This window comes from Dermatophagoides farinae, chromosome 10, assembly GCF_024713945.1.
Source record: "Dermatophagoides farinae isolate YC_2012a chromosome 10, ASM2471394v1, whole genome shotgun sequence".
Taxonomy (NCBI): domain Eukaryota; kingdom Metazoa; phylum Arthropoda; class Arachnida; order Sarcoptiformes; family Pyroglyphidae; genus Dermatophagoides; species Dermatophagoides farinae.
The window spans coordinates 1,421,733-1,448,838 of NC_134686.1; the positions used below are offsets into that span (position 1 = coordinate 1,421,733).

Consider the following 27,106-nt stretch of genomic DNA (forward strand, 5'->3'; position numbering starts at 1 on the left):
TTGTTGTCGTTTTGTATTGTTGTTGTTGTTGTCGTTTGTTGTTTTTTTTTCTCTCAATTCTCATTTACATTGAAATGTTATTTTCTATTCTGATGAGCAATCAAACGAACAAGTTGAATAACAGGAAAAAAATGGGAGAGAATTTAAAATTTTAATGAATGAATGAATAAAAAAAAATTTGTTTTCCCCATTTCATTTCAATTTTTTTTTTTGGTCCAGAATATTCTTTTTTAAAACACTGACGTAGAATATTCTCTCTGATAATTCTACATGGCCATATGTCAGATTATCATCATCATCATCACTAATGATTATTATTATGTCTTGTTCCGCTCTTTTTCTTTTTTTGGTTACATACAATTCCCAATTTGAATTGGAAATGATTTACATATTTGAAAACATTTACAATTTGATTTGTTTATGATGTTGTCAAACAGAAACAACAACAACAAAAAAAACTTTAAATTAAATTTTAATTTTAAAATTTCTTTCCAATTCCCATATAGTGGTGTTTAGAATTTCGTCATCATCATCATCATCATCAATGGTTGTTGTTTATTATTTCGTTTGATAATCTTCTTGTCATTCTGTGTGTGTGTTTTCTATTCAACAACATCAAAAAAAATTGAATTGAATTGATTTATGGAAAACTTGGTGGCAAGCAAACAAAAAAACAGAAAAAAACAACAACAGAATATTCTCTACGATAAAATCCGACAATAATTATATATTATATATATGTAAATGAACAAAAAGGCACAAAAAAAATGTAACTGGGTTCATTTTGTTTATGCAGTTGTTTTGATATTTTGAAATAATTGATTTTTAGTGTGGCTAAAAAAATATGAATTTTTAAAAACGAATGAAAAAAAAATGGAAAAAGATTGGGAAACAATGGCTGTCAAAATGAAACAACAACAACAAATGAAACGATATTTGGATCGATTTGGAATTGAAAAATTTTCAAATAATCCATTTCTGCCTTCATCATCATCATCATCATCATCATTATTTCATCATCAACATCACCATTATCAACGATTTTATTGTTCATCATCATCATTGTTATATGTAATCATTGTATATCTATTTTTGATAAACATGATCGTCATTGTTTCATCATCAACATCATCAAATCATCATCATTATCATCATCATAATAATAATCCAATAACGCATCCAATGAATCATCAACATCATCATCATGATGATCATGATAATTTAAAAACCATTTTCAATGAAAACAACGACAATGTTGATGATGATTCATTTTTGTCAATAACAGGTTTGTAATGTCCATTTTTTTCTCACACACACAGACACAAATGAAAAAGAAAAGTTTTCTCTCCAGTTATATAACCCTTTTTTTTCGGTAATTCATAAATTTTGGTCATTCATATATTTGTACTGACCACATTTTTTTTTTTGTTTCATCGGGGTCATCTCAATGAAAAACTTTTTTTTTCTGTTTTTGTTTTTGTTGTTTTTGATTTCCCGATTTTCATCATCATCATTTTAATGTCTAGATTTTCCATGACGATGATGATTATCATCACCAACAACCATCCTTATTTTATTGAAGAGGAAAAAAAAACTTTTGATGTGTGAGGTCAATATTCTGTACCCATTCTGTCAAACGGTTATTGTTATTGAGAAAAACCCGTTCATTCATAGAACTAGAGAAACCGTGAGAGAAAAAGTCCTTTAAATGACATCGGTTTTTGTTTCTCTCTCTCTCTCTCTTGGTAAAAACTTGATAAAGCTGAAAAATATGACAAATATTCGTGTGTGTGTGAATGACAAAACTTTTGCATTACTTAAGACCGAATTTTCTGCATGGAAATTGTCTTATTTTTCTGTTTGGTTCCATTCAATAAAACTTATTCACGGTAATATGTAGTTTGATTGGGTGGAGACAAAGTTAATTGAAACTTGTAATCGATTTGTCTGTGTGTGTGTGTGTGTCTTGTTTTGATTGTTTTTTTTTGTTCAATTATAATTTTGACAATTTTTGTCTCTCTGTCTCTTCCCCTGTTATGATTCTAATCGAGAAACGAATTCAAAGATTCACCCTGAAGACAAATTAATTTGAGAACCAAAAAAAAACAACTGAGATTCAGTGATGATGATTGTTGATAATAAACAATTTTGAGCACCCCAAAAACAAACAAACAAACAGAAAAAAAATTGATTTCAGCTTTGGTATCTAAACAACTACAGTTACTAATATCGTGACCATTCATTTTCAAACGATTCCATTTTGTATTCTGGATGAAGAAAAAAAAACGGCAAGAATCGACAAATGAACAAGTTCAATTAGCCTTTTGATGATGGTATTGATATACTCTCTCTCGATATAAGATGGTGTTTTTTTTCTGAATTGATTTTTTTGTGTGCGTGTGTGTGTGATTGTATCAATTTTTATTCATCTCTGATTCAAGATTACATGATTATTCGAATAAATGTGTGTGTGTGTGTGTGTATGCGGACACTATTTGAGAATTTAGAAAATAAAAATCGAATAAAAAAATACAGTCCGGTCTGTCTAGCCAATTGGTGGTGGTGGTGGATAGTCAAAAATCAATTGATCTGCTTGGACAATGTGATGTCTTTTTCCATGTTTTTTTTTGTTTTGTTTCCTACTTGAATTGGCCATATTTCTTCAATACAGAAATTCAAGTTTTTTTTCTATTTGAACCAATTAAGCGGATGGATCGATCGATTCTAAGCGATTCTATCTTGTCATTTGTATATGGTGTATGTTTTATTTTGTTATTTGGCTAAATCAAACACACACACGAACACAGAATGATTGTCCCCTTTTTTCAAGTTTTTTTTTATTTCATTTTATTGTATTCCAACTCGATTTCAATCTCAATCGACAGGGAAAAAAAACTAACTAACCAAAAAAAAAGAGAAAGAAAAAAAAGAATCACCATATATATGATTATATTATGTGAATAACAGAGAAAATCAATCGACCGATTGACAAGCACATGGTGATGGTGATGCTGTGTATCTGTGAATAGCAGAAACAGCAGCAGCAGCGGAATATGCTAGTTCTTCTCCATTATTATCCAAGAATATTCTACATGATGATAATGGTCATCATCATTATCATTTATGATGATTGAAAACCATCAAAAAAAAAACTTTTTTTTTGATGGTTGGTTTGTTCAGAATTTTGAATTTTTTGTTTTTTTTTTGTTTTTGTTTAGCGTTTTATTCTCGAGATACAGGAACACTGAAATGATTTAAAAAAAACAAATTCAATTGAATTCACAATGATTCCTGATGATGTCAATGTTTGAAATGAGAAAAAAAATCAAACCAAAAAAGAATCAAAATAATTAAACATTTTTTTCTGATTCTCATCTTCTAAAAATCGGTTAAAATCTTCAAATGTCAGATTTGTTTGTTGTGTGTGTGTGTGTGTGTGTGTGACTTGGGAATTCTTTCATAACGATTCTATTTCTCTTAGAAAAAACAAAATCCCAAAGACAAGCTGTCAAATGGCTGACACAAGAACAAACAATTCATTCAATTCAATCGATGTGTGTGTGTGTGTGTGTGTGTACAATAATCATTGTGATATCCTAAAAAACTGGGTCATCAAATGAAATTCATTTCAAAAAAAAAAAAAAATTCCTAGTTATCCATTACAAATTTTATTTCAAAATACAAAAAATCTTAGCATAAAATAACGTAGTCAATTGATCAATCAATCAATCAATCAAATCAAATCAATCATTCGATAATGAAATGATTGATGAAAAAGAAAAACATTGTGTTTATTCAACCATTTATTTATTTTTTTTTCATTTGTAACGATAAAAAAATAAATTGATTATGATCATATTAGATAGATTTATATAGAATGGCTGGTGATTTACAATTTAAATAATTATCACAATTATTCGGTAAGAAAGAAAAAAAAATTCGTTTCATGATAATAATCACTAAATATATCAATTATGAAGCCATTATTTTGAATGGTCAACGATGATAATAATGACGATGATGATAATAATGGATCCACAGAATTTCACCACATGGTTTCCACCAAAATGGACTAATGTCTTCGAGTGTGTGTGTGTGTCAATTGCAGCATTCTTATAGCCGATTCTTTCTTTTATCATCATTTACGTTAATCCTCTAATTTGAACGGATGTTGATGATGATCATTTACGATGAAACAAAACGAAGAGAGAGAGAAAAAAAACGATTAATTTGTTCTCCTCAATGCAATTCGAGCTTTGATAATAACTTTATTATACGTGAATGAAATGGTCTATATGGTGATGATTAAAAATCTTTAAATCATCAGTGAAGATAAGAAATGAAACAAAATAAATTACGAAACATATCAATTTGATTTTAAATCCCTGAAAAATTTTTTTTTTTAGAATCATAAGAACACCAGGAAAGATCATGGCCATAAATGATCATCTTGAACATTTGAACAACATCAGCTGATACATACACAGAATTCTAGATAATGGCAACCCAGCATAAAAAAAAAAGAATTCAATTTGATGATGATTATGGTTGATTGCTTTATTTTTGTTTTCTCTTGATTAATTCATTAATTCAACATCAATATTCATCATTAATAAAAATATATCGCATGATTCATCATGGTTCGATAATTTTCGGTTTTGTGATTTCTGTCTGTGTCTGTGTGTGTGTGTGTGTGTATTGCATACGATTATCATTTTGATTACAATTTTTTTAATCAAAAATTCATCACACTCGTTTTTTTTATTATTATTCTCATTCAATCAAAATGAAATTCAATCTTTGATTACAAGAAAAAAAAATAATGATCCACAATCGATCGAATAGAATTAAATATCATGTAATCGACCAACAGACAAACAGACCAACAACAACCAGAAAGAACCAAATCTATTTGTTGTCCCATATAATAATTAAATACCGAAAAAAAATTAGATTCTGGATTCTTGTTTGTTGTGTGAGACAGAAACCAGTGTGTGTGTGTGAACCACTTGAAAATTCTGGATTGGCGACCAATTCACAAATACAGTTATTCTTTTTTTTATTTTGTCGCTCTTTAAATCAATCTTTTTGTTCACTGGAAAAAAAATAAATAAACACTGGACAAGCTATAAAAAAAATCACCATAAGAACCAATTATCATCGTTTTTTATCTGTATATTTATTCTGTCATCATTTTTGTTCACTTGTGTGTTTGTTGAAGTCATATTATCCATCGAATAAAACACTTGACTCGATTGAGGCCGCAATGATTATTAAAGATTCTGGTCGTTGTTGTTGTTGTTGTTTTTTAACACTATTTTCAACAACAACAACAACAACAACCATAACCACTTTGTTAAGATTTGTTCAAGAGATTTGTAAATTGAAGTATCACAGCCACGGCTTTGACTGTGTGTGTGTGTGTGACTTTGATGATTTGTCAAGTTTAATATTTGTCTACATATATCTTGATCATTGAAGAAATTTTGTTTTTTCATGTTTGTGGTTTTGGTTTTTTTTTTTTTTTTCTTTTTTTTTCTCTCTCTCTCATGCATTTTGTAATGGTATATTTGTATTTTCTTTATTTAATATAATTATACAGATCAAGAACCATCATACATATGGTCAATTGGATCAAAAAAGCTCAATGTAAAAAAACAACAATTGTTATCCACAACACCAACAACGATATTGACGCCTTTGTCCAGAATAACAGATGATAATGATGATGATGATGATGATAACGCCCGTTTCCAATCATTATGTGAACAAAAAATTAGACATATTGATGATAATGATCATCATGGTCACCACCATCATAACAATCACCATTCATATCATCATCATTCTAATGATGATAAAAATCATAATAAAATACGTCGTTATTTGCCATCATCATTATTACATCCACTTGATTCAATGAATATCGATATGAATAAAAAAGAAAAAAGGTCAACATTATCGTCGTCATTGTCGTCGTCGTCGTCTGGATACGCCTTTTCATCATTCGTATCATCATTACCTAAACAACAACAACAACAACAACGACGACGACGACGAATAAGAAAATCACATAAAACAGATGAAATTGTTTCGTATCAAGAACGAATGATCAATGAAAATGAATCGATTAATTCGAATAATAATCACCAAAGTCATCATCATCGAAATTTTTATTCAGCTCAACAACAACAACAGCAGCAACAGCAACAACAACAATATTCAAAATCAGCTCCTGGATTATATATGTTACCAATTGAAAATGTAACAGCCACTGTTGGTCGTACGGCCATACTTAAATGTGTAACGAATCATAATGGTCCTTCAAAAGTAAGTTGCATTATATCATGATATTTGAATTGGATTTCAAGTGATTAAAAATTCAATTTTTGTTTCATTTTGCATTTTGCATTTTCATTTCCATGATCACCAAAAATAAAAGCCTGCATGGCTCAAAATGGATGACAATTCAACACCGACATTATTAACATTAGGTACACATACATTGATGAATGAAGATGAAGGAAAATATCGTGTCACACAGAATGAAAATCATTGGTATTTACATATAAATCGTATACAAGTTATTGATCGTGGTCTTTATATGTGCCAAATAAATGCCAAAACTATGCTGTCACAAATCGGCTATCTTGATGTTTATGGTATGTGTATGTGTATGGGATTCATTAATTCTTACTGTGAAATGAAAATGTCAAAAAAAAAAATTCAGTTCAGAATATTCTACCATATTTTATTTAGTCATTTTGTAGAGAAAAAGAGAGAAAGAGAATAAAAAAAAGGATTAAATAACTTTTTTTTCTTGATTCGATTTGATTCTATGATTCTATTTTTCATTATCATTATCATTCATTTATTTATAGAGCCACCTGTGATAAATGAAGAGCTTACTAGCTCCGATACAATTGTTGATGAGCTTTCAAAAGTGTCATTAAGATGTGCCACCATTGGTTATCCAATGCCTTCGGTTACATGGCGTCGTGAGGATGGAAAATCGCTCAATCTTGGCCAATATGGTGGTAAAAAAATTGCCGGTAATCTCTCCATCTTTTTTTTCTCTCTCTCTCCATCGATATCATCAATAATATTAATGATTTTTTTTTATCACAATCTTATTCTGTTTAGAACCAAAATGGCAAGGAGAATATCTGAATATAACGCAAATAAAACGCGATGATATGGGTGCCTATCTTTGTATTGCAAATAATGGTGTACAACCAGCGGTTAGTAAACGGATTGTAATACAAGTCAATTGTAAGTGTATAAAAATATATTCTTTTCATTCATATATCATAATAATGTTTGTGTGTGTGTGTGTGTGTATGTATGTATCTGTGTATGTTTTTAGTTCCTCCTAAAATTCGTGTCCATAAACAATTGATTGGTAGCTATATTGGTAGTGATGTTGAACTTGGTTGTGATGTAGATGCATCACCAAAACCGGAAACTTTTTGGTTAAATAGTGATGGTCATCGTTTGGATAAAATAATGAATGGTGGTGATAATAATGGTGATGATGATAATGATGGATCAATATCGTCTGCAGCAGTAGCAGCATCAGCAACAACGACAATAGAACAATTGTATAATATCCGTTCGAAATTAAATGTACAACAAAATGACCATTATGTTTCTTATTCATCATCATCATCATATCGATTAAATGATAATAATAATCGAAATGGTATTAATAGAAAGAAAAAATATCATTTTGAAGAAGAACAAAATGGTTATCGTACAACAATGAAATTGATAATACGTAATCTTCAAATGGCCGATTATGGTAGCTATAAATGTAGTGGTCAAAATAGTATCGGTAAAAAAGAAGGAATGATTCGATTGTATGGTAAGTTTCTAATGACAAAATTTAGCTCCCTGATTCATTTAGTTGACTAATTTGTTTGTTTTGTTTTTTTTTTGTTCAATCAATCCATCAATCAATCAATCAATCAATCAACAGAAACACCACCACCAATACCACCTACACCTAAACCAACAACAACTACAACAACAACGACTACAACAACAACTACAACGACAGCGGCAACAACAACAACAACAACAAAATGGCCATTTATTAATAATCAACATAAATCACGATCAAATAAAGCAAAATGGACTAATGGTATGAATCGTTTGAATTAGATTTTTTTCGATTATTTAAATTTTCTTTTCTGAAAAATTTCCCATCAACTTTTTTAGCTAATTCAAGACACACAGTAGCAGTAGTTAGACACACACACACACACACACACACACACACACACAATATCTGAAAAATAGAGATTTACACGAGAATATCACCCGAATGAAAAAAAAGGATTCATAAGGATTTTGAATGGCGAATCAAAAAAAAAAAAAACAAAATTCTCATTCATTCGGCGTATGATATATTCTTCATTCATTCATTAATCATTTTGAACTTTTTTTTTACTGTCTACTACATTCACCACAAACACATCACCATAACTATGATAACAAAACCAGAAAAAAATACCACCACCACCCACCACCACCAGAACAACAACCATCATCATCATCATCATCATCAAGGAGTAGAGAGAGAGAGGGAGGAAAAAATCGGGAACAAAACCACATCATTTCAATCGTTTCTTGAGATTTTTTTTTTCTATTTTCAAATATCGGTTCTTCACGATTTTATTTACACACACACACATGTAGAGAGAGATTTTTTCTTTCTTTTTTTGAATTATGAAAAAAAAAGAAAAAAAACTAAGATAATGAACATCAAGAATAGAAAAAAACGAAGAAGAAAAAGAAGAATATTCTTCACAACAATCGTTTTTCTCACCATCATACATACACTCACAATTATTCAATGTATGTAAAATTTTTTTTTTTGGTTATTGTTAATGTGAAAAGCTCGTTATGAATAATTTCATCATCATCATCGATGTTCTCGTTCGAAACATGGCAGCATATCATTGATGATGGGTGGTGGTGGTGGTGGTGGTAGTTGTGATTATAGTGGTGTGGTTCACATATATTAATCGATTTATATACATGCCAGCCACCGATATTTTTTATTTTTTTTATCTTCGTTTTTTTTTCTTGTTTCCCATTTTTTTACCCGTTTTTTTATTTTGTATGCCACCCGGACAAAATATTTTTTGCGGCCACAACGACGATTTATGTGTGTGAGTGTGTGTGTGTTCCACGTTGTGTAACGATATCTGTGATTTTTTTTTAAAAAATTTCACGAAATTTTTTTTTCTTTCTTTCTTTTGTTCACCATTTATTCTTCGGTTCAGTATTAGAACAACGTAGATCAAAGTTTATTCAATTGGAAATTTGTTTTGAACTTTTTTCTTTATATTTGACCCTTTATTTTTCCTTCTTCTTCCTATCCCATTATGTCAATACTCGGAAAAAAAATTTTCCAGAAAAAAACCCCGATAAAGAAGAAAAAATTGTCCCATATGTATCGTATGACGCAAATTTAAAAAAAAAATTCAAATTTACCCAATAAAGTATGCAGTAAATCCTGGACAAATCGATACAATTTTATTTCTCTGTACCATTGGAATAATGATGATTGTTCCAAAATCTCATAATCAATTGACCGATTTTTTTTATTGCAAAAACAATGTTGAAAACGATGGAAAAACGATCATCAGGTTTAGGTGTATGTTCTTAGGTTTCGATTTTTTTTTCTTTCCTTTTTTCTTTCTTTCGATTGATAATGATAACGACAATCAATATTTTGTGTGTATGGTGTGTGTGTGTGTGTGTGGTTGATGGTTTTCTCCATCATTACATATTGTTTAACCAATATAAATGTTACATGTATGGTTCCCTGTTCAATACTTTTTTTCCATTCATTCAGTTTTATTTCAAACATTAAATTCTGGTTCAAAAAAAGTGGAAAAAAATCCATTCCGAATCCAATTCCATTCAATATTCACTATTCAAAGGAAAAAGTTTGGCTAGTTCCAAAAAAAAATGATGAAAAACAACAGCAACAGCAACAACAATTTCATCAATCGAAAATTATCATCATGAAAAATTGCTCATAAGCACGTAATGCTTTTTTTTGATTTGTTTCAACGAAAATCAAAAAATAATAAGCGAAGAGGAAAAACATCTCAATTATACGTGATTTCACGTTTTTTTTATTTTATTTTTATTACATAACAAAATTATGACCACTCAATGATGATGATGATGGTGATGTTTTATCACATTACCCGGTATACACCTGTGATGATGATGATGATGAATTTACCTACTCGTATATATTATCATTCCCAATTTCCCAATAATAAATATTTTCCATTTGGCCGAAATTTTTTTTTATTTTTATTTTCATTTTCATTTCGATTCACAATTTTTTCATATGATCAATTATCATCATTATTAGATGAGAACTTATTTTACTTTTACCAATGAAAAATGGAATTATTTCTATTATGATGATAATTCTCCAATCTTCTTCTTTTGTGTCCAAATTGTGTCCAATTTAATGATGATTTTCGCTATATTCAAGAAAAAAAACAACAAGAAGTTTTTTATTCCCCGCTTATTCTTGCTAATTTTTTCGCCTTCGTTCAATTTCAAGTGCAGTGTAAAATGAATGCGAAGAGAATAGTTTTTTTTCTCTCTCTTGAAATTTAATAATCTTAATTCATAAATTGATTCTCTACCAATTTGTTTGCATTATATGTTATATAGGTATTAGTATTGTTATTACGTAAGCTGTTTCATATCATGAAATTAGGTATTTTCGTGTTATTATTGCTGCTTTGTTGTTGTTGTTGTTGTTGCTTTCAATATTTCCATTTTTTTCTTTTTTTTTCTTCTGGATCATAAATGAATCCCACCATCACTACCACCACCACCACCACCGCTGCCAATATGCCACTAATAATCATAATAATAAATTAAGGACCAAATGTAAAAAAGAGAAAAAAAAATTGAATAGAATAGAAAGCCTAAAAACGTGTATGTGTGTGTGTGTGTTCCATACATTTATTGTTGTTCGGTTTTTTTTTTTTTTTTTTTTTTTTTGGTTTTAGATCCAAAAAAAGAGAGAGAGAGAAAAGAATCGATTTTTAAATAAATTTGATTAACTTAGCCGATTCATTCACCCACCCACACGCACGCATTGAATTTTTTTTTCATTCGCAAAAAAAAAACAAAATGAAAAACGACAGCGATAGTTTGATGGTTTTTTTCATTCTTATTCGCATAGCCATAAAATTGCTTTGAATTTTTTTGTTTTCTCAATCTTTTCGTGTGTAAAAACTAAGTGTAGAGGAAGAGAGAGAGAGAAGTGGTGGAAAGAAAAAAAGAAAGAAAAAAAAACGTCTAATCGTTAAAAATCGAGATGGAAAATATTAGAAGAAAAAAAATTTTTAATAATGGAAATGTTCCACGATGGATGTTATACACATGTGTTTTGGCCACATCTTATGGGTGAAAAAAAAATTGGACAACAATATTGACAATGATGAAAATTGGTTACTGTTCTGTTGAATTGAATAATAAACAACAAAAATAGCATGACTTTTGGTTGAAAAAAAAATTTTTTTTTTTTGTTTTTGTTCAAAACAACAAAAACACTACCAACTTAAATGAATGAATCAATCATTTATGCGATACCGATATATTCAGTGTGGTAGTGGAATTCCTCTCTCTATATCTATTTTTCAAACGAAGAATAAAGAAAAAAAAACTTTAAAATGATGAATAATCTTTGATGATCAATTTTTTTTCTATTTTGCTGTTTCAAAAAAATTTTTTTTTTTTTGCTTATCTAAGCTTCATATCTGCTAGATGAATGAATAATTTCACCCACTCTTGTCCATTCACATATTCATTTCAACTTTGACGGTTGAAATTTTTTTTTTTTTTTTTGTTTTCCACATTCATTGTGTATCGATCAAATCGATCAAATCGATCGATCGATGATTATTCATAATTCACATAATGATTATTATTATTATAATAAATGATGATTATACAGATCCCTGTTTCATACACGCTAATCGATTGAAAAGTTTAATGATGATGATGAAGAGAATTCAAATGAAAAAAAAAATCATAATGAAAAAACTTGAAACTGGTAGCCATTTTTTTTTTTTTTTTTTTTTTTTGGTTCTCATATCGTCTACGAAAATAATGATTTTCGAAGAAGAAAAAAAACATGAATTCTTTGGCCATTTTTTTTTGAATAGAAAGATTAATTTCTGTTTGTTTGTTGGTGTGTTTTCTTGGTGTGTGTGTGTGTGAATTCAAGCTCAAACCAACCATGATGGTGATGATGATGAAGAATCAGTGTTTTGAGAATCGTGAAGAGAAAAAAAAAAGAAAAATATCAACAAAAACGAACCAAGCAAGAATTTTCATTTGAATGATGCACCAACTATCATCAAGATGATGATGATGATGATGACAAATGTGGAATATATTTTTTTTTTTGCATTCGTTGAAGAAGAACATGAAGAAGATGATGGATCTAATCGACAAACGATTATTCGCAATCGCGGTAAGGATTCTTGTGTGTATGTGTAAAAAAAATCTATGTAGCCAAAAAAAACATAAGAATTAATGACAATCCACCGACCAGCGAAGTGATCCATAAGAAAGATGAGAGTAACAAAAAAGAAGAAAAAAAAATAGTCAAAAAGTGAACCATCATCATACGTATTGAGTGAAAATAATAATAAAATGAAAATATTCTCAAAGAGATGAAAAAAAACGACAGAATAAAAAGAAAATGATGAAGAATCTTTAGTGTAGATAGAAACAAACAAACAAAAAAAATATCCAAGCAAACATAATGCAAGAGATGAATGAAATTCTTTGGTTGTTTTTTTCAACAACAACAACAACAACGAAGAAATGGATGAAAAAAAAATTTCGAAACAATGATGAATAATAGCAACAAAACAAAACACATGATCATGATGATGATGATGATGATGATGATGGAAGCTAGAACGTTTGGAACTAAAAAGAAACAAAAATTTGGATCACTGCATCTGCATTTTATGTGTATGTGTGTGTGTGTGTTTGGAATCCATATTGGCCTACCGGTTGTTCAAAAGTTTCATTCCTTCCAACAACAACAACAACAACGGCAACAAATTCTGGCGCCAATTTATCTAGTCAGTGAAAGAAAAAAAAAATGGAGAAATTTTTCATTTTATCCACCATGATATATTTCATTCATTTTCAAATATAAATCACATATATGAATGAAAGCAAAGATGAATTGCTTTTCCTTGCTTTTTTTCGTTTCTATCATCATCATCATCAAATGGAATGAATCAAAAATTTGTTCATTCCTTTGGTTGTTTGTTTTTTCTCGAGAAGAAGAAAAAACCAAAAAAATTTTTTTTCAACACTCAAAAGTCAAATCAACAAATTACGACGACGATTATGAATTGGCTCATTTTACAACAACAACAACAACAACAACAACAAACAGACAACGACGACAACGCGACAAGATAATTTTTCAATTTTTTTGTTTTTAAAATTGATGATATGAAATCAAAAAAAAAAAAAATTTCAACATAATGTAATGGAAACCAGCACAGAGAACAATCACACAGCATCAAATTCATTATCAGATTTGATTTTAGTTTTTTTTTGTTTGTTTTACTTTTCCAAGAGAAGAATATTTGACGATTGATTGATGGTATAACATCTCAAAAGTGATTCATGTCATCATCAATTTTTTTTTATTTATATTTTGTATTTGTTTGTTTGTTTTTTTATTTGCAATTGTGGTTGTCGTCGTACACACATAAAACAATAACAACAACAACAACAACAACAGCAACAACAACAACAACAACAACAACGACGACGACAACGACGACAACGACAACCTCGCGCCATTATTCAATTTCACGCATATAGAATGAAAATGAAACCACGAAGATGATGAAGACGACGATGATGATGATGATGATGATGAACAAGAGATATATCATATCATTTTCTATCCTTTTTTTTTTTTTTTTTTTTGTGGTGAATGTTTCAACATTATCATCGTCATCATCATCATCATTATATTTTGGTTGTTTTTGAACCCATATATAAATCATCATCATCATCATCATCATATATACTGTTAAAATGCATTGAAAACTTTTGTTTTGTTCCATCATCATCATCAGCATTATGATGATGATGAGAATAAAAAAAAGTGGTAAAGTAAACTCTTAATGACTATATCATCCAATGATAGCGATGGCGATGATAAGTTTGTGGAATATAAAAAAAAAAGAAAAAATTATGTGTCTGAAAACCATAAATTAAGCCAAAAAAAGAAAATGATGTATTTTTTGGGCGATATATATATAGGTGTGACAAACAAACAAACAAAAAAACTTTTTTTTTGGACACTTGAACTTTTTTTTTCAATTGTATGTCTCTGAGAATTTTGTTGTTGTTGTTTATTATTGATTTTTTTTTGTCATGAAAAAAAATATTGAAATTTAAATCCATTTTCAATCATTGATGACAAAATGGTGGTAGTAGTAATGGTGGCAACAATTGATTTGATTTGATCCAATATGGTGCAAATGTTAAAAAAAAAATATTTGAATCACAGATACACTACTACTATCATCATTTCTACACATACAATTCGATCATTATTTCAAAATATTTTGTTGTTGTTGTTGTTGTTGTCATTACCATCGTTGTTATCTTTTTTTTTCTTATTCGTGAATCCAAATGATGATGATGATGATGATGAACATTAAGCCATCAATCGATAAATTTTTCTTTTTCTTTTTGCCATTCAAAACGAGGTTAGACATCAACACTTTCATTTTTATTTTCTTATCATAATCATCATCATCATCTTTATAGAATTGGTTTTCTTCTTACAAATCTTGAGACAAACGAATAAAAAAAAGAAAGAAAAAAGTAACACTCGAATGGATTGTTGTTGTCGAGAATCGACCCAAGACAATTTTTTTTTCTCTAATAGGCCATAAGAGAATAATTATGTATTTTATCCGCACACACACACACACACACACACACACACACGCTATGGGTAATTTTGTTTTTTTTTTCAGGCAAAAAAAAAAATTTCGATTTTCATCCATATCATAATCATATTGTTTCATTTCATCTTTTTTTTTATTCAATTTTTCTTTTCACTTATTTTTTTTTTTATTCACACACAGATCCAAACAATCAATATGGATTCAATAATAAACATGCCGTATCATTTGACGATATTGATGATGACGACAACGATGATATTGATTACGATGATGACATTGAATTTCCTTTTCCTGGAACAATACGTAAAGATAGATATAAAAAGAATCGTAATCAAAGACGAAATAACAACAGCAGTTCATCATCAATTTTAACAACATCATGGATAATTTATTATTCACAATTATTATTCACATGTTGTGTATTATTATTATTATTATGATGATAAATATATGAATTTTTGTGTTTTCATTCCATCAATTTCAAAAAAAAAAAAAAAAAAATTTTATTATGTATTTAATGATGACTTTTGATTGTTTAGCTCCTGTGTATCATCATCATCATCATCATTATTTATGATATATCAATAAAAGATGTTATTATTTTCCAATGAATTGGACATGAAAAATTGTTTGTTTTTTTTTTGTTGACCATCTGGTGGTCAATATACAAAAAGATATGGTGACCGAAAATAAAAAAAATTGAATAATAATCATTGATTTATCAGATATTTCATTAGATTAAATTGAAAATTACAATAATAAATGTTTATAATATTTGTATTATTATCTTTAATTGGTGAATGGTGAATTCAATGACAACAGATTTCCAATTCATATATTATATGACCAATGGTTGATGATTCATGATTTAGGCATTTGAACATGAAATAATTGTTTGTTCTAGCATTTGTTTAGTTTTGGTCAGATTTCGTAATAACTAAAATGTGGAGAAGAATAATAAAATCAATTATTAAAGCAAAAAAAACCCCATAAACTGAAATAAAACTTACAGAATCATAATCAATAATCATCATTTCGGATCGAATTTCATCATCAACAGCTTCATTATCATCATAATCACTGCTTCCTATACCTTTATTACTTGTATCCAATTTATTTTGTTCATTTTCTTCTTCCAGAATTTTAGCCAAACAATCAAACAAATGCATAGGAATACATAGTTGTTTACAATTTGGATACAAATGACTCTAAAACATGACAGAAAAACAATATTAGTTCAATGAATTTTACAATTTGAATGATGATAATATCGTCCACATACCGTAAGATCGAAATATTCAACACCATGACCCATAAATGCGTTCATATAATCAATAGACAATTGAGTAGCTTCAGGTAAAAAATTATAAGTCATCAATAATCTAAGCAATTGTGGACAATTAGATTTCTGGAGAGAAAAAAAACAAATGGCACACATTAATATCATTTAAAACCATATTTAAATCATCGAAACCAACCTGATAGATTTTCATCAACGAAACAGGTATCATAACACCGTTGGATAAAAGTTTTTCAGCTACAGTTTTAAAATAATTAGACGACACACGAGGTTGACGTTCATATCGATACAAATAGTACATTATAAGATGCCACATACGATCACATATTGACAATGATGAATAACAAATAAAATCACATTCAGTATTTGATGCAGTGTTTTCATAGAAAACATCAAGCAATTCTACAGTGAAATTATCTTCATCAATCGGTAATTTTAATTTTGGTTCCACCATATCGGGATCAATATCTATGCTAGATTGAGCCAATAGCGCTAACATTGTTTCATCATCAATTCTACGACGATTATAAGTACCATGCAAAAGTTGAATATATTTCGATCCCATACCATTGAATATTGGTTCAAATGGCAGTGAAAATAGTTCAGATATTTTAAATGATTGTTCATAAAACGATGCATTTGTACATAGAATAACTGTTTCATCTGGACTTAATGGTGATGAAGCAATAGCATATTCTTTTGGATTTTGTTCCAATAATTTCAATCGTGCACCAATCAATACATATTCACGTAATAATTCATCAACATCCACGATTTCAATAATGGTTTTATCTTGATTATAATTATCATTTTTATCATTATCATCGGAAAAATATCCACGTTTACGTTTCATTTGTTGTTTAGTATCATCAGTTTTTTTCAATGAATTTTTCACAATCCATGAATATTTTGTATCATCAAAACATTTAAGACAATTTTGTGCAATCAATAATGCATCCAATTGAATTTTCAATATTTGATGATCACCACCACCACCGCTATATTCTTGACTTAATTGACGATAATAATCATACATTGTTTGTGCAGCACGACGATAATTGAATGTATTTATAAAATAACTATATAGAACGTGATAATAATTTATTGAAATTGATTCAGATTCAAGTAACGTTGATTTTTGATTCATTTCACCATTCACTGGTTTCTTTATCATCATTCCTTTATTATGATTCATTAGACAGGATGATCTTGCTTTTGATTCCAATATGGAAACAAAATTTTCTTCCAAACCAATATATGAATAGCTGACCAATTGTTTTAATTGGCCATTTTCACAAAGATTTACAATGAATTGTCGTAAACAATTTTGTTTCTGATCCGGATCAACATTATCAATCATTGATTTATATGCTTGTTCAATGTTTCCCAAACGAAGATGACAAGAAAACAGTATCGAATGTAATACTGAATTATGTTGATCAAATTCTGGATCGGAACCATTTTTCAAACATTTTAAGGCACAATCCGCTAATTCGATGACCAGATCAAAAGTTGAATAACGATTATAAAGATGAATTAATTTGTTATAATAACGGAATAATGTTCGAGCATTCAGAATTGTTTTGGATTCCTTATATTTTCGCATATGAATCTTGCGTATGGTCGAATCATTTTCAGTCGTTTTATTGCCACCATCTTTCATTTCTGCATTAGTTAGTTTATCTGATTTTGGTCGTTGTGCAAAAATTTTGAACAAAAATGGCTCTGAATCGATTCCATTGACGGATTGTTTAAACTGTGTGATTGCTTTGTCACCATCACCAGTCATAAGGTAGCAGATTCCACGAGCAAAATATCGACTATATGAAAACATTTTACACCATGGATGTAATTTATCAACAAATCTTTCAACCAGATGATATTGACCAATACCTAATAGGAATTCTGCCAATTTAAATTGTCCAGATGAAAAAGGCCATACCAATTGACATATTGAATTCATATACATGGGCAATAAATTCGACCAAATTCCTTCTCCAACCAATGTCGACTGATCCAATGTTCCTTGATTATATTCCCAAGTCAGTGCATAGCTAAGCAATCGTTTAGCCAAAATACCACCACTAAATTGACAATAGAAATACAATATATTGGCACGAGGATAAGCATCGTAGAAAATAGATTCATGTGATAAAATGCCGACACGATTTAAATCGATAAAATCACGCATTTCCAACACTGATAATAGTTCACTATTTTCAAATGATGAACCACGATTCGAAGCGGTTACCATTGAAGGTGATGTATTCAAATTGACAATGGATGTAATACCATCGGAAAGTTTGTTATATGAATTTGACCACCAAATATTCGGTGTGATCATCGGTGTTTCCGAAATCCAATACAAATGATTCAATGCAAACATCACTTGTGAGGTAGCCGGTATCATAAATGCTTGTACATCTTGAATGATTCTTGTACGATAATCGCTTTTGACTTTGGAATGAAAACTTGTCAACATATATTGTAATAAGAATAAATCACGACAAAACTTATAACGCATCTGTATGATTCTTGTAATACTTGTGATGGTAAAATTTAGACCACAACGACTGGACAATAGATTGGCAAACATTGGTTTTATTTCGAATTGTAAAGCTTCATCCATTTTTGATTGTGCATCCTCATTGTTCGATGTTAATAGTAATTGCATTTCATTGTTCATTTCCAGATAATCATTCAATTCATTTTTTGTCATAAAATCAAAACTTAATTGTAGAATGAAGAATTTGATTGCTTCAACAACATAGGGGCATTTATCAAAAAAATCATCAATCAACGGTACGAATGAATGATCGGAAAGTGAAGGCATCTCAGGTAATAATGAATTTTCTGTAATTTTTTTCGTTATTTCAATCAATGAAAGTTTTGTTTCAGTACTGAAACTCGATACACGTTGCATGAATGCTTCGAAATCCAATAGATCTTCATCTTTCAATGTAACATTAATGGCTGACATACCATGTAATAAAGCTAAAATACTACTCTTCATATTTTCAATGGTTGAAAACATATCAGAAGTTTGATTCAATTGATGAGAATCTTGAATAGGTTTTATCAACGTATTAAGACGATATTCAAAAGCCGATATTGAAAATAGATCCATACTATCGTTTGGATTTGTTGATGATGATCGATTGAATGGTGATGATTGTACATCACCATTCTGTTGATGAGCGACTGTATGATTTTGTTTACAATGTAAGAAATAATGATTAATCATATCATCAAATGGTGACAATGATGGAATGAATTCAACACGTGATTTACGAACAATTCCTTTGATTCCGGTTTTTGGATCAACAAATATCGAAAGTGGTTCATTTTCAGCAACATGATAATCCAAACAAAATTGATAAAGTTTATTCCAAGAATCCACTTCATATTGGATATATTCTTCACAATCAATTTCTGATTGATTTTCAGCTTGATTACGAATTATATTGTCAACAAGTTTAACAGCTTCTTGAATCAATATATCAATTTTTTGTATATTAGTTATGATAGTTTTTTTCATCGCCAATACTACGTTTCAAAACATTGATTGCTTTGGCTATTGTATTACAGGAAAAATTTCCTTGCCAAAAAATTCCATTCAAATAAAATTCACGTGGATTTACTAATGGAGAACGGAGACCAATTTCGGGATGAGCATTCACATCAGCAACAACAGGCATCCATTCAAATGGCTGTTCAGTGTCATAATTTGAATCAATAGAATAGTATTGTAAATTAATAATTTCTTCATGCTGCCACATTGCCCATAATTGACTATTATAAACAAAATAATCAATTAATTCATATTGGCTAGGAATAAAACGTTGAAATAGATATCGTAAATGTGGTTCATGATTCAAAATGGATGATGATGAATTGAATGATGATGAATGGATGGAATGATTTTTCATTGGTGAATGCGATTGATTTGGCAAAATCATTTGATAGAAATAGAATTGATTATATTGAGTATCGGTACAATATACAACCAAATTTGGCATATAGGTTTCATTCTCGTACCACCAGAATTTCATTGATATTGGTTTTTGTGTACTTAAAATGGCTGCTGTCTTGCCAGATCCATTATCCGATCCATCTCTTGAATTTAAATTCATTGATTGATTGAACACATTATGGATAAGTAAAAATGTTTGTTGTTTCAATGATACGACCCTAATACGGCCATCACGGCAAAGGGCGAATATCAAGTCATCGTCTCCAGTATTGTAGGAAAGAAGCGAAATAGCCGCTTCAATTGCCAACGATCCTAATGATTTACTATATTTCGTAAAGCAAAAAAAAAAAAAACACATTGAAAAAGGTTAAAATAAAACAAAACAAAACTTACTTGAGCGAAGGTCGATAACAGGACAATAATTTACCAATCAAATTTGTTTGTTTAAGATCAAATGTTTGAATTTTGATTTCAGACTGTGATTCATTAGAATTCAAAGCCGATGGCAAACGAATAATTTGCAATGAACCAGTAGTGGTGGATAATATAAAAAATGCATCCAAATCTTGAGTATTGGCCCATGAACATGACGACAAATATGGTAACACGGCTGGTGATCCAAGAATTGCATTCTGTGAAAATGAATTCTGTAGCTGTACAAAACTTGTATCCGAATCATCGAAACATGTGACATTGGAAAATATTGAATAAAACGAATCATTGGATGATGATAGTGTTGATCCTAGACAAGATAATGATGAACCAATTGATCTAGGATTTGAATGCTATAAATAATGGACAGTAGAATATTAATAAACAGTTGTAGTAATTAAAAAAAACACTGATCAATTACCAATTGATGTGGATGGCGAAAAATTAATCGATGAGCTGATACAATAGTCGTAACTAATATGATAATCTTATTGGATGATTCTTGAATAGTGACACCATTTTTTAATATCAAACTATTTTTAAATTGAATTCGAAGCTCATTATAATGTAGATCACGATGTAAACTATGTTCACTTAGTTTCAATATATCATCACATGTTTGCCTTGGAAAAAAAAGTGAATCGAAAATGAAAAATTAAAATTCGAATATTTTCCGAACATTAACTGATATAAACCATACCATACAATATAACGATTAGATGTGATTGATGTTAAATCATCACTATCATTATAGGTGAATACTCCGGAACATTTTGGAATCTTTAAATCTTGCAGGGTACTGTTGCTTGCGCCTAAAAAATCATTATTAGTTTTGTTTTTTTTAATTGAATTTCATAGAATGTCAATACTTACAATTGATAACAATCAAATTATCATTAAATTTTGAATGATCATCCGAACCATGTTGTTGTTCGAGCAACGATGAAGAATTCATTATTCACCTGAAATAAAAACAAACAAACAAACATACAAAATGCCGGCAAAACGCGGCAATGACAAACGATGGAGAGGAGAGGAGTGCAACAACAACAACAACAAAAATGAACGTATTATGGTTGTAAAAACAACAATTTATTTTTATAAATTTTTAAAATTAAAAATGATGAAAGAATTTACACAACGAAATTCTTTCAGATGATTTTTTTTTCACGATTTTCAAGAACGAAAAAAAAATATAGATGAAACTTCGACATGAGAATGAAATGGTGCGGCAATGAATTTTTTTTTTTTTTTTTTGGTAGTGGCATCCATAAGACATATATATGAATCCATTGGCTATCATCACTCATCCGTACTGCTATTCCGTGTATATATACATGAACGGCATGGTATTCAATAATGCCGCCATGCATATATATATATGACATTTTATAACCTAATGAGTGGAAATAGAAATAAGAATTCGAAATGTGAAAATAATAAAAAATATATAATTTTGAAACAGCAATTTTGATGGGAATTCTTTGAGTTTTTGGAAAACAATTGATGAATTGATTGATTGATTGATTGAGATTGAGAGCGGAATCAAAAAAAAATTGACATTTGAATGTATGTCAAATCAAATGATTAAACGTTTCACGATCGGATACTTGATTTAATTTTTTTTTTGGTTTTGTTTTGTTTTTCTTCCACTGACATGTGTCTGACTGAATCTAAATCGTCTTTATCGTAAATAATGAAAAAAAATACAATTACCGATATCAAACAACAACAACAAAATGATGAATGAAAAAAAAAGATTCACAATTCATTCGGATATAATTTATTTATGTCTGATTCTCGGTAATTGTTATTTAACTCCATCATCATCATCATCTACATTTTGGCCATCATTGTCGTGCCTAACAATGACAACAAAAAAAAAAAACAAATTCAAGATTTAAGTAGTGCTTACGTGAGAAAAACATGGCTGTCATCATCATCATCATCAAATGGTATATATGGTCAGTCAAATGTTTTATATATTCGAAAAGAAATAAAAAAGAAGAAAAAGAAGAATTCAACAAAAGAAAATGGTAAAATGATCATGATCATCATGAATGATAAATACATACGAAAAAATAAAAACTCGACTCGATTTATATGATTGTTGAACAAATGATCAACAAACACATAGACAGACACAAAAAATGAACAATGGCTGAAAATATGGTATACTTGACAAAATTGTTATCATTTCACATTTCTTCATTCTTCTTTTTTCGTTTTTTTTTTTTTTTTTTTTTTGGTCACCATTTTATAGTTGCAAAATAACCAATTGTCCAGCAGACAAATAAACAGAAAATAAAAAAAACTCTGAACATTTAACGACAACAATGGTGACAACAACAACAACGACGACAACAACAACAACAACGACAATTTTAAATTGAAAATTGAATTAATTGGTGTCACCATTGTGCGTCTGTGTTTGTTGTCTTTATAGGATATAAATTCTTGAAAATTTTAACCAGAAACAACAAAAAAAAATGATCACCTGATGGATGGATGAAGATTTTTTTTTTCTTTTTTTTTGGACAATAAATTTGAATTGGACAATATATACATGTGATCAGGATAATCTCAGCCATATAGCAGGTGTTTGCCGTGATTTTTTGTATTTTTTTTTTGGTCGAAAAATTTTTTTTTTCCGATTTCATTAGATTACTACTACTAGTGATTATTATTGTTAACCCGAATAATACCATTCAAGAGGATCAAATAATTTTTTTTTTTCATTTCTTAAAATTTATTTATTTCCAATGAAAAACCTTCTTTTTTTTACTTCGATGATGATGATGATGGCTGTACGGAAATTCAACCACAGGAGCTAAATCTTTGTTTTTTCAAATTTACAAACGAGAGAAACAAAATACACACACACACGGACATTGAAAACACCTGCCAATATGAATAAATGAACATAAAGGAAAAAAATACAAATTCACTTGTCATCATCATTTCTTAGACAATCATAATAATAAACAAAATGGAAAATGTGAAGAAAAAAAAATTTCTAAAATTCAAATTGATTATGAATGAATGAACACAATCACAGCATCCAGCATCCAGCATCCAGCATCCAGCATCCAGCAGCAGCAGCAGCGGCAGCCGCAGCAAATTCGATTATGGCATCAGATAATGATGAAGATGTTCATTTTCAAGACACTTACACACACACACACACACACATGCACAGAGCATTTGCATAAATGATCATCCCAATAGATATGTTGATGATGAAAATGAATATAAATAATAATCATGACATACAAAGAAATGGAATTGATGATCATGATGATGATCATGATGATTGTAACTCAAAACGTATATACCACCACGTACTGAAATATGAATATCACCATCATCAACCACCACCACCACCACCACTGTGTGTGTGTGTTTGAATATTGGTGTTGTTGTTGTTGTTGTTTTTTTTCCTGTTTTTCTTCTATCTTTTCAAATGCAAATAAGTCTCTTGTTTACTTCACAAATACAAAAAAAACAAAAAAAAAATGATGATGATGATCATTATTTATGACATTTGTTCATTGGCCAAAAAACTCACACAAAAAAATTTTTTTTTTTTTTTTGAAGAAAAAAGATAAAGATGATGATCATTGTGAATTATTCGTTTGTAAGTTCGTCGTAATAAAATATACGACACACACACACACACACACACACACACATGCACAAAAGGCCGAAATGAAAATGGAAATGGAAATTTTTCGCAATTTGCGGCTTAAAATATTGAAATTTATGATTGGTTTTCTCTGTTTTTTTTCTCCGTTTTTTTGTTTATGAATGAAAATTATCGAATAAACAAAACAAAACAAAAAAAAAACCGACCAAAATCACATACTGACAACTTGATTGTGGCCTGGCCTGGTGTGTGTGTGTATGTCATCGATATGTGTGTGTATATAAAAAAAAGATCATCATCATTGACGATAACAAATTACCAATTTATTCAATTGTGAAATTATTCAATGAAAAAAAATTGTCTTGAATGATAATGATAATGAAGTTTTGTTTTAACAGTTGATGATGATCATCATCAACTAAAAATGGGAAAAATCAAATGCCAGTAGCTGATAATGATGATGATGATGATTGCCATCATTATCATCAATGAATCTTGATGCTAAGAAACACACACAGAAACTGTAAAATTCACAATATCATTGAATTGGGTGGATACTGGCCATGTAAGAATTTTCGAATTTTTTTTTTTTTTTTTTTTTTGTTGTCAACAACAACAACAACAACAATAGTAGCCACAAATGATCGAATTATAAATTCAATTACGAATGAAATATATAAATTGTCACGATAATTTTATTCAAATGTAGACGTGTGAATTATTTTTTTTTCTGTTTTGTTTGTTTGTTTGTTTGTTTTTTTGGTTTTGGTTTTTGGTTTTTTGGTTTTTGTAAAACAATGAATATGTCAATGATAACGATAACAATGGCCATAATGTTATTTTTATTAATACAAATAATTTCATCTACATTTGTACATGGATTTCTTGGACCAACTGTACATGATATAATGACCATTGGCCAATTGAAAGATAAATCATTATTAATAATAACTAAAGATAAAACATCATATATTATTGAACGTAATAAAAAAGATGAATGGACAAATACATGGCCAGTATCCGAAGGTAATGGTACAAGTATGGAAAAACGTTGGCCATGGATTGATAAATTATCATTATATGAAAAATTCATTGCAAATGACCATATACGTGATTCGGCCGTCGTACAAACTAATGATGGTAATGATGGTATTATGTTATATGGTGAAAAAACAACATTATTATTGAATCTGGACAAACAAAAAGCATCAATAGTGGATACAACAAAAATAAAAAATTTCAATCTATTATTACCATTATCCATAATGAATCGATCATTATCATTCATGGAAAATGATACAAAATCATTGACAATAAGAAGTTATGAATGGAAAAATGATCACCTAGCAAATCATAGTAATATTGATTATTTATATTGTTCAAATGGTTTGGTTACCATTGCTCATTGTCCAAAAGGTACAATGGCCATGCCATTTCCAGTGATAAAAAAAGTATTTGCAAATGAAAAAAATGATTTAATATTTTTTGATGATACTGCTAAAATGGTTTATAAATTTCCATTATTTTCTGGATTAATGTCCAAAACAAAAAAATCATTTTTTCTACACGATGAACCAATGGTCAATAGTCGTTTATGTAAGTATTATTATCATGTTTGGATTTGATTTTTGATTGGAATTTTTTTTCCATTAATTGAAAATTTCTTTAAATTACCTTACAGTGTTATTCATAATGATGCTGTTGATCATGATTGCTATTGCTGAATTTTTAATAATAATCAAATGTGGCTATGATCATGGCCGAATGATTGGCCATGTACGAAGATTATCAAAATTAAATTCAACAAAAAATGTTCGTGGTGGTGGTGGTGGTGTTGTTGGTGGTGGTGATCATAGTGGTGTGGTGGTTAAAGGTCCCGTTGTTCTTGATGATGATAGTTCATCAATAATTCAAACAAAAGATAAAAGTAAAAAACCAAAAAAAGGTAAACAAACAGTAACAACAAAAGCAACAACAAAAGCGACAACAAAAACAGCAGCAACAGCAGCAGCCGCAGCAGCAGTATTACCACCACCAGCCGTACAAGCACCAGCTATGGCAGCTGATTCATTTGTAAATAATGATAATAGTTCATCAGCAATGGCAACATCATCAACAGGTTCAAAAGCAAAATCTGAGACAAGTAATAATAGTTCAACAACAACAACAACAACAACAACAGCGGAAAAAAGTCAATCAACTAAAGGATTAAAATCCGATATATCGGATGTAGAACAACAATCAACATTATCGGAAATTTCAACATCAAATAAAAAACGTAAAACAAGTCCACCAAGTGTATCGAATAAAAAACCTAAAAGTGCCAGTAAATCAAAGAAAAAAGATGATAATAATTCAACAAAGAAAAAACAAAAACAACAACAACAACGTGAAAGTCCAATGAAAAAACAACGAAAACGTTGATTATATATAATCACATGTGTGTGTGTAGAGAGGAGAAAGAAAGCATCACATTTTAAAATTTTTAAAATAAAAAAAAAAGATCTAGATCACAATTCTTCATGTCTTTTTATAAAAAAAAAAAAACACAAAAGTAAAACTGTTTTTCTCCCAGTGTGTGTGTGCGTAATTTTTTTTTTCATGTCAATAAAATCTTGACCATGATAATTGATTCAAAATTATTTGAAATGTGATACTACTAAGACGATGACCATGATGATGAGGATGGCACGTGTGAATTTTTTTTCTTATTTTGACCAAACAAAATAATTGCATTGTCAAAA

At 29.4% G+C, this 27,106-nt stretch overlaps 3 protein-coding genes across 4 annotated transcripts; 2 read left to right on the plus strand and 1 right to left on the minus strand.

The window, feature by feature from the left end:
- The first annotated feature begins 520 nt into the window (after window positions 1–520).
- LOC124491116 (uncharacterized) lies at window positions 521–15,505 on the plus strand. Of its 2 annotated transcripts, XM_075734827.1 has the most exons (9): window positions 521–1,285; window positions 5,603–6,330; window positions 6,443–6,662; window positions 6,882–7,052; window positions 7,144–7,272; window positions 7,367–7,601; window positions 7,713–7,864; window positions 7,979–8,143; window positions 15,192–15,505. In XM_075734827.1, exons 1-9 carry the CDS (start codon window positions 874–876, stop codon window positions 15,449–15,451), a joined length of 2,472 nt encoding a protein of 823 aa, XP_075590942.1. In that variant the 5' UTR covers window positions 521–873; the 3' UTR covers window positions 15,452–15,505. The 2 variants fall into 2 exon arrangements, with proteins under 2 accessions (XP_075590942.1, XP_075590941.1); XM_075734826.1 differs by having other exon boundaries at window positions 7,367–7,864.
- A 205-nt stretch (window positions 15,506–15,710) lies between these two features.
- Nup160 (nuclear pore complex protein Nup160) lies at window positions 15,711–22,820 on the minus strand. Its single transcript, XM_047052617.2, is given in 11 exon segments — window positions 15,711–15,948; window positions 16,022–16,219; window positions 16,294–16,419; window positions 16,490–19,831; window positions 19,833–20,607; window positions 20,678–21,069; window positions 21,138–21,339; window positions 21,417–21,528; window positions 21,590–22,112; window positions 22,632–22,646; window positions 22,792–22,820. Coding segments are annotated over 9 exon segments (5,298 nt in total). The 5' UTR covers window positions 21,672–22,112; window positions 22,632–22,646; window positions 22,792–22,820; the 3' UTR covers window positions 15,711–15,879.
- A 2,184-nt stretch (window positions 22,821–25,004) lies between these two features.
- LOC124500620 (uncharacterized) lies at window positions 25,005–26,789 on the plus strand. Its single transcript, XM_075734612.1, has 2 exons — window positions 25,005–25,958; window positions 26,044–26,789. Exons 1-2 carry the CDS (start codon window positions 25,160–25,162, stop codon window positions 26,784–26,786), a joined length of 1,542 nt encoding a protein of 513 aa, XP_075590727.1. The 5' UTR covers window positions 25,005–25,159; the 3' UTR covers window positions 26,787–26,789.
- Window positions 26,790–27,106: the final 317 nt, after the last annotated feature.